This window comes from Pinus tabuliformis, chromosome 5_2 (genome assembly GCF_031772625.1).
Source record: "Pinus tabuliformis cultivar Carrire ecotype Pingquan chromosome 5_2, CPIR1, whole genome shotgun sequence".
Taxonomy (NCBI): Eukaryota; Viridiplantae; Streptophyta; class Pinopsida; order Pinales; family Pinaceae; genus Pinus; species Pinus tabuliformis.
The window spans coordinates 988,168,280-988,181,906 of NC_142306.1; the positions used below are offsets into that span (position 1 = coordinate 988,168,280).

Here is a 13,627-nt window from a genome sequence, read left to right on the forward strand (position 1 = left end):
CGTTCAACCTTCTTAACCATTGGAACAACTATCGTAAGCCTTTCGGCCTAAAACACCCCACGCAAGCCAAATATTTCATCACACAGAGTATATGAGAAAAAACCAGTTAAAAGACTAAGGGGCAGACTTCAAGCAATATTACACCCGCATCTAAACTGTATCGGGTCCGTAGCTTAAATCACAATTGGCAATTTGCAACTCCCGGTGGTCCTTTATATGTTGAGCCCATGACACCACCAATGGTCGACGATCGATCCACCACTAGACGCGATATTATATTAGGCCAAGTTGTGATGCCACATAGGGTCCGCAACGTTCATCGCAATTGGTGCTTGGGTGTGGCAAGGCTTCATAACATATGCGATTCTGATGGATGCGATAATAGATTAACTTATATTGAAATGTGTGGTAGGTCCGCATGGATATGCATCGCAGTTGGGAGTTGCCCTTGGCGGAGGTCTGATGTGATATCGCTATCGGCGATCACAATGGACCTCTTGACATATTGTAGCGCCCGCTTCCGAAGTGCCAATGCGATTATCGTTATTGGCAATCGCAAGTCGCACAGGGTCAAGGCTTGATGTTAACGTAGACCCCTCATAGTGATGCAATGTGCCGAACCTGAAACAACTCAACACTCCCATGTATAGAGTTTCAAGTCCGCAATTCGCCTCTGATAGTGTATTTGCCCTAGAGCCAAGTCTTACGCCTCCGTTAGTGTTTAGCCTATGTATATGGGCTTTCTGTCCGCCAATAGTGTTAAAGCATGCATACATGGGTTTTACGGGCCTGATAGCATAAATGTATATGTATAAGGTTTTGCGCCCTTGGTAGTGTAAAAAACACATATGTATGATATATGCTCCTCCACCTGTATCTGCATGCATATAGTTCTCTTGTGGCCTAATAACTCTCAATAATATACATGCACCCATTGCTCCTTTGATGGCATTGTTCGCTTCCTTATAGTTCTGCATGTTCCTTTGTTGCTCTGATGGCTGTCTGTGTCCTCTGTTGGCTCTGTTTGCTCCTGTACTTTGGCATATATGTATGGTATATATATATATGGCTCCTCTGTAGCTCCGATAGCTCTATTTTGGCATATATGGTCCCCGAACGCTATTTAAATGCATGCATATATTTGTTGCTCTGATGGCTGTCTGTGTCCTCTGTTGGCTCTGTTTGCTCCTGTACTTTGGGATATATGTATGGTATATATATATGGCTCCTCTGTAGCTCCGATAGCTCTATTTTGGCATATATGGTCCCCGAACGCTGTTTAAATGCATGCATATATATATATCTGAGTTCTGCTCCTCTTGGCTCCGTCTGCTCCTCGAATATTGCCATATTGACATCAATGACAATCTGTGTCCAATAGTAATAAGTGTAATATAGACAACTTGTATAGGGTATGAGTAATAAAAATTACACCTCTCACCCTCAAATTTCTACTATGACACACTTTTATAGGTTAATAATTTGTTTTGGACCCTCAAAACCCACATTTCCTAGGTTTAGTAGAAATTATGGCTTTTAATTAGGCTAGAATTAAATAAAATAGAGAGAAATAAATTATTCCATGTGACAGAATGACGTGGAAATGACTTGGAAATTATCCTAAGTCAAAGATTTGAGTCAACGGACATGTGGAATATGATTGAGCACACTGCATCATAAATACACCATTATTTCATAAAATCAAATTCCTGGAGATAAAGCAATAGTTGCACATGTGGAAAATCGAATTTATTAGAGGAGCTCATGCACTGAAAGAATATTCTATGGTATATTTGGACTGAAGATTATGTGGGGCTTCATCTCATAGTCATATTGGGTTCTTCTACTCTTAGCACTCCACTCTTGGGGATTACGAGTTTCACTTGGCCAAACTACGAGTTGCACATCGAGGAATCACGCAGTTCCTAGGAACCTACCCAGAGCTAACTTAGTTCGAGTTTTCATTTGCTGACTAGAGTTATCACTGTACTTGGATTCGCTCATGGATGAGTTTACTATGCCATATATGGAATTCGATTTCCCTTGAGGTGCACATATGGAATTCGATTTTTCTCTCATGTCTCTAGCATCTCCACATCGAACTTGACTTATCCTTCCTTGGGATTTGCTCCAAGTTCAGTTCTCACATGCATTATTCCTTGGGATTTTCTGCCAAATCTCTATATAACAAGGTAGGGTGCTCTCATATTGTATCATGTAATACGAGATATTGTGCTTGAGGAGACTCTGCGGGATTCTATTCACTATTTGCAATATAATACAAGAGTCTTTGGGGTAAAGCATGATGGTGTTCTTCTCCTTGCATGTGTGGTAAATTCTTGACTTGTTGTTATGCTTCTATTTATTTCCTCATGTCATTGTTTCTTTCATGCTTGTTTCAAGTTATGCTAGTATGCATTTATCTCATATTAGCATAAGAATTAATTATTTGCTTTAGGAAAAGAAATATTATAGTGGATAATAGATGTATCTCTAGGAATTCTTTCCATTGCACTTATTTAATTTCATGTCAATTTAATGATTTGTGGTGAAGTTTTGCAGATGAATCATTATTTGGTCAATATTTTCAAGCGTGAAGGGAAATTCCCGGAGGAATCAACCCATTCTTGAAAAATATTCAAGGAGAACCCACATGTGTTGAACTCCAAAGTCTCATCTATATCTTATTTGTGTCTTGCATGGATTCTTTCAAGTTTCTTAAAGCTTTTATTTCTTGCATCAAAATATAAAACTTGGAAAAAATTACCTTTTATGTATTGTACTTCATTTATCAATATATGGCTATCTCAAAGAACTAAGTCATGGCTAGTCAAAGAGGAGAGCTTGCTCATACTCTTTGGTATAGCTTCTTGTAGATTATTTTTGTAGCATACTTTGTAGTTATCTTGAGATAACATTTTTTTGTTGTATATTGTTGCTAACCTGTTCTCTTACAGTTACTTGCGGGATTCATCTTTGGAAAATTACTTACAAGTTTGCATGCAGGACCTTGGGGCTTAGATGTAGGAATTTACAGGGTAAATTTCTCAGATATAACACCAAAGGAAATCGCTCACAAATAGATCACAGATCATTACACCAATATTCTTTACGTGGTTAAAACCCTCACAGAGGGAAACAGTCCACGGCCTAAGCCAACGCGGCCACTTCAGGCAATTTATTAATGTAAAAGAAATAAAATTTACATAAGCTTATCTCATTAACAGTCACCTTACAAATGACCCTCTATGCTCTTTAAATAGAGATCATGGACCAATTGGGTGTTAAGCCATGGATCAAGTGTTGGCAATATAGAGGAGACAATGAACCATCATATCACTTCATGTCTAGAACATATCGTGATCATCGGATTGTAAGTTACAAAAAATACATACTAAAGAAACACACTTTACCTAACTATACACTAGACCAAGTTATACTTAACTATTTCCTATGTGTCGGAATATCCTAACATCCCCCCTTAAGAACAACTTGAGATAGGATTGAAGGATGTACAAATATGACACAATAGGAGAAGGAAGGAGGCATTAGAGCCTATCCCCCCTTAGTGACAACTTCATGAACTCCAACCATAAATCGAAGTTTAGTAAACTTCACCTTTGTGAGAGCCTTTGTAAAGATGTTTACAACTTGATCATTGGTTGAACAATATTTTCAAGAACATGATCATGAATGAGCTTTCTGATGAAGTGTGTGTGTAGTTTAATGTGTTTTATGCACTGATGTTGGACTGGATATTTGCATAGTTGAATGGCATTTTGATTATCACACCAAAGTGTAGTCGGATGATGTTGCTGAAAGACAAACTCTAATAGGATCTAATGAAGCCACAGAGCTTCCTTACTAGCTTATACATTGTCACTATACTCTGCTTCTGCTGAAGAAAGAGAAATGGCACTTTGTTTCTTGCAATCCCATGTAATATGTCCAGAACCAAGAGTGAAGACATAACCTGCAGTAGACTTCCGATCATCAAGGTCACCAGCCCAATTGGAATCAGTGAAACCAACCAATAAAGGAGATGCTTCTGCCTTGTAATGAATCCAAAATTGAATTGTACCTCGAACATAATGAAGTATTCTTTTATCTGTTTTCTATTGACTTTCATGTGGGTTTTGCATAAATTGATCACTACAGCCAATAGCAAAGGAAAGGTCAGTATGGGTATGGGTCAGATACAAAAGTTTTCCTACAAGCTGATAGTATAAGGTAGCATCAACTTCAGGGGAAGTACAAGTTATTGAAATTTTGGCTTCATACTGAAAGGTAGAAGGGGTTGGCTTACATTCTTCCATGTGAAAGTGGCATAGAATATCACATGCATACTTGGACTAGGAAAGGGAAATACCTTCCTCAGATTGCAAGACTTGAAGACCAAGAAATAATGCAAGTGTCATAAGTCTATCATTTCAAAGTGCTTTTTAAGGCTGGACTTCACATGGTTTATAAGGTTGGGATCACTACCAGTAAGGATAAAATCATCAACATAAAGAACAAGAATGATAAGAGACTTACGCACTTTCTTGGTGTAGACAATATTGTTAGAATGACACCTAAAAAGGCCAATATCTAAAAGAAAGCTATCCATTTTGGCATACCAAGCCCGAGGGGATTTCTTGAGACCATAAAGGGATTTCTTAAGCTGACATACAAGGCTGGAGTTTGTTTGTATAAAGCTGGGAGGTTGTTCCATATAGATTTCTTCATGCAAATACCCATGCAAGAAGGCAGATTTAACATCCATATGATGGACTTCCCATTTGAAAGAGGCAATAAGGGAAAGAACAAGGCGGATAGAGTTCATTTTGGAAACAACAGAGAAGTTTTCAGTATATTCAATGCCTTAAACTGGTGAAAAACCGTTAGCAACAAGACGAGCTTTATGTTTATCAACTTTTCCATCTGGTCCAAACTTGGTTCTGTAAACCCATTTGCATCTAATAAGTTTTCATCCTTTTGGAAGAGGAACAAGATCTCGTGTATCATTTTCCAATAATGAACGATATTCTTCATTCATAGTTGCGTACCAATTTGGATGTCTTGAAGCTTCTGCAAAGGTGTCAGGATCATAATTCACTGAAGCTTGAGCTAGTAAAGAAGAGGCTCTATCGAACTGAGAACGTGTACGTCACTGATCTGTAGGATCACCTGCAAAAGCACCTGTTGCATCCTGAGTAGCACGGACCCATTTTGGAAGTTGAGGAGCTGAAGGAGGATCCAGATAAGGTCGGGGAGGATTGTCGTCATCTGAAGAAGAAATATTTTCAGAAGTATAAGGGATAGAGAGATGTGGCACATCCGCCAAACTAGGCTCGTAGGCTGATATATTTTCAACAAACTTTACATCTCTTCTAATGATAACATTTTTGGATTTAGGTTAAGAACTGTATATCCTTTGACATCTTCAGAATATTCAACAAAAATACATTTTTCACTCTTAGGTTCTAAGGCTTTATGTTTCTCATCAAGAATATGGTACCATGCTTCACTTCCAAAAACATGAAAGTGACTTACATCTGGTTTAATTGAGCTCCATGCTTCTTCTGGAGTGATATTCTTTAAAACCTTAGTAGGAGTGTGATTTACTATGTAATTTGCACAGTTAATCGCTTATGCCCAAAAATTAAGACTAAACCCTTTAGATTGAAGCATACAATTAGCTATTTCCTTTAAGGTGTGATTCTTCCTTTCAACTACACCATTTTGTTATGGAGTATATGGAACAATATGTCGCAATTGAATTCCATGCTTAGTGAAAAAGTTGACGAACTTTTTGTTAACATATTCTCCGCCATTATCAGATCTTAGCTTAAGAATTTGATGTCCAGATTATTTCTCAACAAAGGCCTTAAAGGCCAAGAACATGTTAAAGACTTCACTCTTGAGTTTTAAGAAGTATACCCAAGTGCATCTGGAGAAATCATGAATGAAAGTTAAAAAATACTTGTAGCCAAAGAATGAAACAACTGGAAGTGGACCACATAAATCACTATGCACAAGTTGTAAAGGGGCTGAGGCATGCCAAGAGGCACATTTTTCAACACTATCCTGATGATGTTTTCCAAGTACGCATCCAGAGCAAACACCATCTCTGCAAGGTACCATAGGAAGACCTATCACCATATCTTCCTTACATATATTTTGAAGGGAGTGATAGTTTAAGTAACCAAATCACTCATGCTAAAGTTTGCTCACTTCATCATTATGAGAAACAAATACCGAGGGGAGAATTGATGACCCAAAGTTGTTAAACTTATACAACCTTGTAGAATCATCAGCAATGCTAGTAGCTTAAATGTCTAGGATCTCTTAGGTCCTTAATTACGACATCATGAGGTGAAAATTCAACGGTTTTACCTTCACCTGAATGAGTTATCCGATATATAGATAGAAGGTTGCAGGATAAGGTAGGAACACATAATACATCATTAAATTGACCATTGTCTAGATGAATAGTTCTAGTCCCTACAACACTAAGAGATCTATCATCACCAACATATATATTTTTGGTGTTACAATCATTTAAAAAAGAGAACATGGCTTTGTTTTTGGCCATGTGATAAGAAGCTCCAGAATAAATTAGCCACTCATGAGAATGAGAAGAAGAAGATAGATTTAGTGCATAACTAGACTGAGATGATTGACAACCATATGCAGAAAGTGTTATTCCTGAAGATGAAGTTGAAGTTGAAGAGTGCTCCAAATGGATGTTATGCTTCTTCATTGTTACTTCCAAGGCTTCCATCGTTTTAAAGCATTTGGATTCTAAGTGGCCATCATGATTACAAAATTTGCAATTTCTATCAGTGTTCTCCCCTTTGTTTTTATTTTCCTTATCATTTTTTGAATTGATTTTTCATTTTGAGATTGAAATTGGTTAGGACCCTTGTTTTGTTTAGGACCATTATTTTTAGGATGTTGTTTCTTAGGATTTTTTGAATATGGTTGTTGTTGGGCTGCTAAGGCTTTCTTAGAAGAGTTTCCAATTCCAAGATATAAGAGTTTTTCTTGTTCTCTTATTAAAGAATCACAAAAGCATCAAAAGAGGGGGACTTGTAGTCTTGTCCTTGAGAAATAAAGGCTTTTTCTTATAGAATGGAAGGTGGAAACAAACACAGAGTAGACTGGTCCCAACTTTGTAAGAATGGAATAGATAAGGCTACTATATTCTTTCTTAACCTTAACACTTTCTAAGAAATGTCTAAGGGTCTTGAACTTGAACAAAAAATATTCAGTGGAAGAAAAATTATTGGGGTCCAACTCAAGCAACTCATTTTCGAGTTTTTGGACTCTAATTTCACTTTGAATTCCAAAAACTTTATTGAGTTGTTGCATTGCTTCATCAAGGGTATCAAGTTCTGCAATATGGAATCTAAGCTCTAGAGAAATAGACATCCATATCAACTCACGTGCTTGATCTTCCCTATTCTCCCATTTGGCTTGCTTATCTTCATCTTTAGGTTTAGTCTCTTGGCCTGAGGCTATTCTATAAAGACCTTTACTTCTAAGTAAATTCTCAATGTAGGACAACCATTGGAAGTAGTTGGTGTTGTCAAGAATAAATTGGCATGGATTTTCCATTTTAATAGACACTGAAGCTGTAGATACTGAAACTAAGTATTTCAATGGAAAGATCTCGAAAAATTAGGCTGATTAAAAAAAACGGCTCTGAAAACAGATTCTGGATGAAGAAGTTATGGTTTTTTGAAGAAAAGTTGTTGAAGATGCCGACGAAGTACGTGAATGTGCAGAAGTGAATGATAATGTTATATTTTTTAAACCCCTCCCCTCCCCCCACTTTCCAAACTTTTACAATGGTACTTTATGAGCTACCCACTAAATTGTAACTTAAATAAAAGATAAAGAGACTTTAAAATTACAAGTGACTCACTTTTTTAGAATTGGTGAGAACACTTTTACATAAAGTAACTTTAAAACATAAGTTACATGTTTTTTTTGAAAAAGTAACTCAACAAAAAGAAATACTTGAACTCAAGACCTATAATCTCATAAAGTAACTTTGGACCAAGTGAACTAGTTTAAAAGGTTAGTAATTTTTGGAAAAAATGAAGGTTTTTTTTTTTAGTCACTGAAGCTTTGGAGTGTGTGCTTACTTGAGAAAGCCATTTTTACCTACAAAACAAAAAACCACACAACCCAAAATGGACATGCAAAAAAACCAACCCTTACGACTTGAATTTAGATTTCGCTGGAAACTAAATATTTTCTTCAATGTTTCTGATTTTCTGAGATCACGCTAAGGCGCGGCAGAAAAGAGCATACACATGAGAAAAATCCTTCATTTATGTTTCTGATTTGCCTAGATCGCACAGATTCGTGGGGCAAAGAGCATACGCAAAAATGAAAGGTATGGATCCGGTAATAAAAAATAGATTGATAAATAAACCGAAATAAACAGAGAGATAAATAACTAAAACTGCAAATAAAGGCTTTATACCTCCAAATCTTAAAAATGACGTAGCTAGGGCTACCAAAAACCTTTTTGCGTGAAATAAAATGGGTTCCTCATTGGAACATACGCTCCTAACATAATAGAGTAGTCCTCTCGGCTTGAAAGCAGTCAGAAATAGTAAATCTAGGAAATGATAGTCGAATGCGGTTTTACCGGCTTCGAATTTGGATCACCAACGGATGTGGCCCTCAAATATCTCTGATACCTTGTAGGAATTTACAGGGTAATTTCCTCAGATAGAACACCAAAGGACACCATTCACAAACAAATCATAGATTAGTACACCAGTATTCTTGACGTGGTTAAAACCCTCAAAGAGGGAAACAGTCCACGGCTTGAGCCAACACGACCACTTCAGGAAATTTATTAATGTAAAAGAAAGAAAATTTACATAAGCTTCTCTCATGAACGGTCACCTTAAAAATGACCCTCCATGCTCTTTAAATATAGATCATGGGCCAATCGGGTGTTAAGCCACAAATCAAGTGTCGGTAATAGTGAGGAGAGAATGAATCGTCGGATCACTTCATGTCTAGAACATATCCTGACCGTCGGATTGTAAGTTACAAAAAGTACATACTAAAGAAACACACTTTACCTAACTATACACAAGACCAAGTTATACTTAACTATATCCTATGTGTCGGAATATCCTAACATCAGATTTATTGATTACTTCCACCTTTAGGCCGAATTCATCTTGCATAAGGTTGTGTTCTTCTTGAGGGAGGATGAGTTCATTTTGTCCATCTCTTTCTCTCTTGGTCGTGGTCATAGAAGAGGCTTATCTTCTTTTCTTCTTCTTAAAAAGATATGAATTTTGTTGAGCCTTTGTGGACCTCAAATTGCATAAATTTTCAGCAAGGAAAGGTCTATGGTTTGATGCCAATTTGTTAAGACTTTTCTTAGATTTTAGAGAAGACTTCATTGTCTTTTCCTTCTTCGAACAACTATTAAAATTTCTAATTTTGGGAGTGTGGGTTTTACCCATTGGTATCCATATCTCTCCACCTTTTGGAGAGGCTTGGTGGTTTGACTTTGTTGGTTTATTTCATTTTACATGCATATCATCTAATTGAAAAATTAACACAACATGCATCACTCTCATTTTGCATGCACTTTAATTTAATTTACTACATGTTTTAAATCCATAACAAGTTCATATTTTTTGCATGCAAACACTTTTTACTTAATCTTATTTGGCATGAATATAGTTCCAATTTTACTTATGCTTCACCATTAAACACATTTTACATGCATCAAGTATTTGGACATTTTTTTCTCCATAAAGTAACATTTTATTTCATGTCAAGCAAGTACATTTCAATTAGAAATTAATTCTCATTGTTTAGTTAATTTATTTACATGCCCCAGGCATCACTAAAATTTACCTCCAACTTAAGTTGGTGGAATAAACTTTTTAGGGACCCTCTACCTCTATTGACTCCTCATTGTGAGATCCAAATATTTGGGCGAGGATGAGGTCTGAGGACTAGAGTTCAATTGTAAATTTTCCTTATCACTAATTAATAAAATAAACCAAGAACAACATTCCATCACAATTGCTTTGTTTGAAAAGTTCTTAAATTTCTTGTTATCTTGATGGTTTAAAATCTCACATGAAAATCTTATTTCAAGAGGCACTTTGGATGCAAGCATTGTAATCTCTTTTAATTTTGCAACAAATTTAATTTTCTTGTACTTGGAAAATTGGCTTATCTTTTGGTTTAATTGCATATTGTCATGAATGGTTGATTTCACTTTCAAGTACTATTATTTTGGGGTTGAAAACTTAATTGCATGTTGTCATCTTGATATAACATTTGATTTCTTTTATCATCTCATTCTCACAAGTAGATTTTTAATTTTATATTTTTTAGCAAGATAGTTTCCATGCTTTGATTTGTAAACTTATCCATCTTAAAATCATTTATAATATCTTGTGCTAACAATTTATTGTTTCACTTTTCAGGATTACTTTGGTTTTCCATTTGAAAGAATTTCACTTCATTTTAAGAAAATACAATTTCATTTCTTAAAGAGCAAATACTTTGAAGGCACCGGTTATTTATGTATTTCATGCTTATCTTATGTATTGATGTTTATTGCTCATATTAGTTTTTTCTTATAAATATTATTGAAATAATCTATTTAACTCTAACAAATTCTCCTAGAAACTCACATTTTTTAACTTAACTTTTCATTAGGGACCACCCCCCTTAGCTAACCTAGGCGATAACTCAAACAGAGAGAGTCGAGATTAGTTTGACAACCCCTTCTCTGAGTTCCCTACCACCAACCACACCTTCTGGGGTTGAAGTATTTTCTCACTAACTTGTAGGTAGGTGTAGGCGACAGGGTCAACACATAGAATTTCCCACTACCAAGAATACCATGGTGCTCTCAATGCAGGGTCAACGAGCATGCAACAGGGAACTTTCCAAAACTGATTGCAAGATGGGAAGAGTGGAACCAACAAAGGGGGAAAATTTTAATTAATGCAGATCCAAGGTTATCCTAGGCAGTACCCCTCTTGAATATCAATATAGTTGCACAAGGAGGAAAAAAGGTTGGAGTTGATCGGGGAGCCACGGACTAGCCCACGATTAATAAGAATGGCCTCCCCAAAGCACTCATATGACCTTGAGAGACAGAAGCAGTATTACAAGGAAGAAATCAAAGTTTTCAACAATCTAACAAGAGGTGGAGGGTCACAGAAGAAGAAGCTAGAATATCTTAAGACTAAGAGCCTGGACCTACCATAGTCTACAAAATGACACATCGAAGACTGGTTCAGATTGTTTATGCAGATCATGAATGACGACTAGATGTTGGGGAAGTTGTGGAAGAGTATGAAAGCGACCATCCCAGAAGAGGCAGATGAGGGAGGAGTCATATCCACTAACCTACCTGAAAGACACTCTAGGAGGGTACGAAGGAACAAGAAGAGAACAAGAAGAGAGTTCCATATTGATTCTCATATTGCGGGGTTCCATATTAAGGACACTATGTTGGATCTAGGCTCAGATGTCAACATTTTTCCAAGGAAAACATGGGAAGCCCTGGAAAAACCTCGATTGATGTTTGCACCAATCCAACTGCCAAATGGAGAATCAGTATTTTATTTTTCTGATAGGGCGACAGGAAGACATGAAAGTGGATGTAGCGAAGGTGAAGACCCATGCAGATTTCAAAGTAATAGACATCATGGGGGACAAGGACCCCTACATAGCATTGCTTGGGATGGAATGGGCCTTTGAGAACTATGCCATAATCAACTTGAAGAAGGAACTGATGACTTTTGAGGTAGAAGGGGTTAGGGTGATCCAACCTCTAGACCCATATCAAAGACTGAGATTCACAGAACCAACAGACGATAGAGAAGAGCTAGGATTGTTGGATAAATTTTATAGATTGACATCAGGAAGAAGGGAGGACTACATCAACCCAACGGCCAAAGGGTCTATTAGCTGGTGGAGCATTCAGAGTTCAAAGGTCAGCTCAGAGGTTGTTTGGGATGATTGGCAGCAGGGTGGATATGAAATCAACACTAGACATTGCCCCACAATCTCTCAGGTCAATTGGATTTGCACTGACGTACAAAACTTCCCTATATTTAATGGTAAAGATTCATTAAATTCATTTATATGTCGGATTAATGCAACTACTATTGAAGAACATAAGATACCTCTAGTAAATGTCACATTACAAGTGACACAGACAAGGTGGTGGGGAGTTCATTGTAACTACCTCTGAGAATAGGGCAAGATCAAAATAGCCATGGAAGTAAGATTCAGACAAGTGGGGGAGCACCCTCAAGATTTCACCAAATATAGGGGGGGCTCTGACCCTCAACAACATTTGAAAAATTGTAAGGACAGATGGAATCGAGAAGGAGTTTCAAAGGAGTTGTGGCTGCATGGTTTTATACACACCATGGGAACCCTTCCAAAAGTTTGGTATGTGCAAGAATAAATAAGGAGACAGACTGGAGACTGGGATAGTTTGGTTGATCAATTTTTCAATAGCTTTTCTTTCTCATAAAATGACAAGAAGCTGATTGAGGCATTTCAAGTTGTCCAGCAGATTCTGCTCAAAATGGGTAAGTTGATGGAGGGGTTCATAGATCAGAATACTTTAGAGCATATCTACGACTCTGAATATCATGAAGCAGTATCATGTGGGAAGGTGGACAGAGATTCGGATGAGGATGATCTGGAAGAATTACCACACCTATCATTCCACGAAACTGAAGAGGAAGGCGACATCAAGGATGTACTTGTCATCGATGCTCCACACTTGCTCCCATTGAATTTGAGGAAACATAACATTAGGACTGATGAAAAACCAAATTTAGCCTCAATTGGAGATTATTGAGATGAGCAGACTACAAAGGATATTTTCGACCTCCTAAGAGAATATGAAGACTTGTTCCCTTTGTCAGTTGTGGAACTAAAAGGGATCAAAGTAGATTTAGGGGAGATGAAAATTGTGCTAAAACCAGATGAAAAGCCAGTAAATCATCGACCATACATACTGAACCTGAGGGTTAAGGATAAAGTGAAGAAATAGATATACAAGATGATAGAAATAGGGCTTATATTTCGGTGGATGAGGAAGAATGGGTAAGTCTAATTATGATACAAGACAAGAAATACACTACAGAGATAGGGGTTTGTGTGGACTACCATAGTTTGAACCATTCTTCTGAGCATGATTTGTTTCCTACATCATTCAGTGATGAAGTTCTAGATAATGTAGCTGGGAATGAAGCCTACTCTTTTATAGATGGATTCTTTGGTTATCACCAAGTCAGGTTCGCAGAGGAGGATAAGAAGAAAACTGCATTTACCATGGAATGGGGATCCTATGCCTATCACGTTATGTCATTTGGTCTCAATAATGCACCTGCATTGTTCTCAAGAATTGTGATTTCTGCCTTTAGGGATTACATCCACATGTTCCTAGAAGTCTATATGGATGACTGGACGGTCTATAGTCTGCTAAAAAAACTCTCCAGTCTACTCAGGATCATGTTCGATCGATGTAGACAACTACAGATCTCGCTAAATTTGAAGAAGTGCATATTTGTAGTTCCTTTTGGCACACTTTTTGGCCACATAATGTGTAGAG

General features: G+C 37.1%; 1 protein-coding gene across 1 annotated transcript in view; it reads left to right on the plus strand.

The window, feature by feature from the left end:
* Nucleotides 1-12,871, plus strand: part of LOC149162622 (uncharacterized) — a 35,322-nt gene extending 22,451 nt beyond the window's left edge. Inside the window, exons 4-5 of the mRNA XM_089435241.1 lie at nt 11,631-12,070; nt 12,551-12,871. Of these exons, the coding sequence (XP_089291367.1) occupies nt 11,631-12,070; nt 12,551-12,871 (761 nt within the window). The remainder of the gene's footprint in view (nt 1-11,630; nt 12,071-12,550) is intronic.
* Nucleotides 12,872-13,627: the final 756 nt, after the last annotated feature.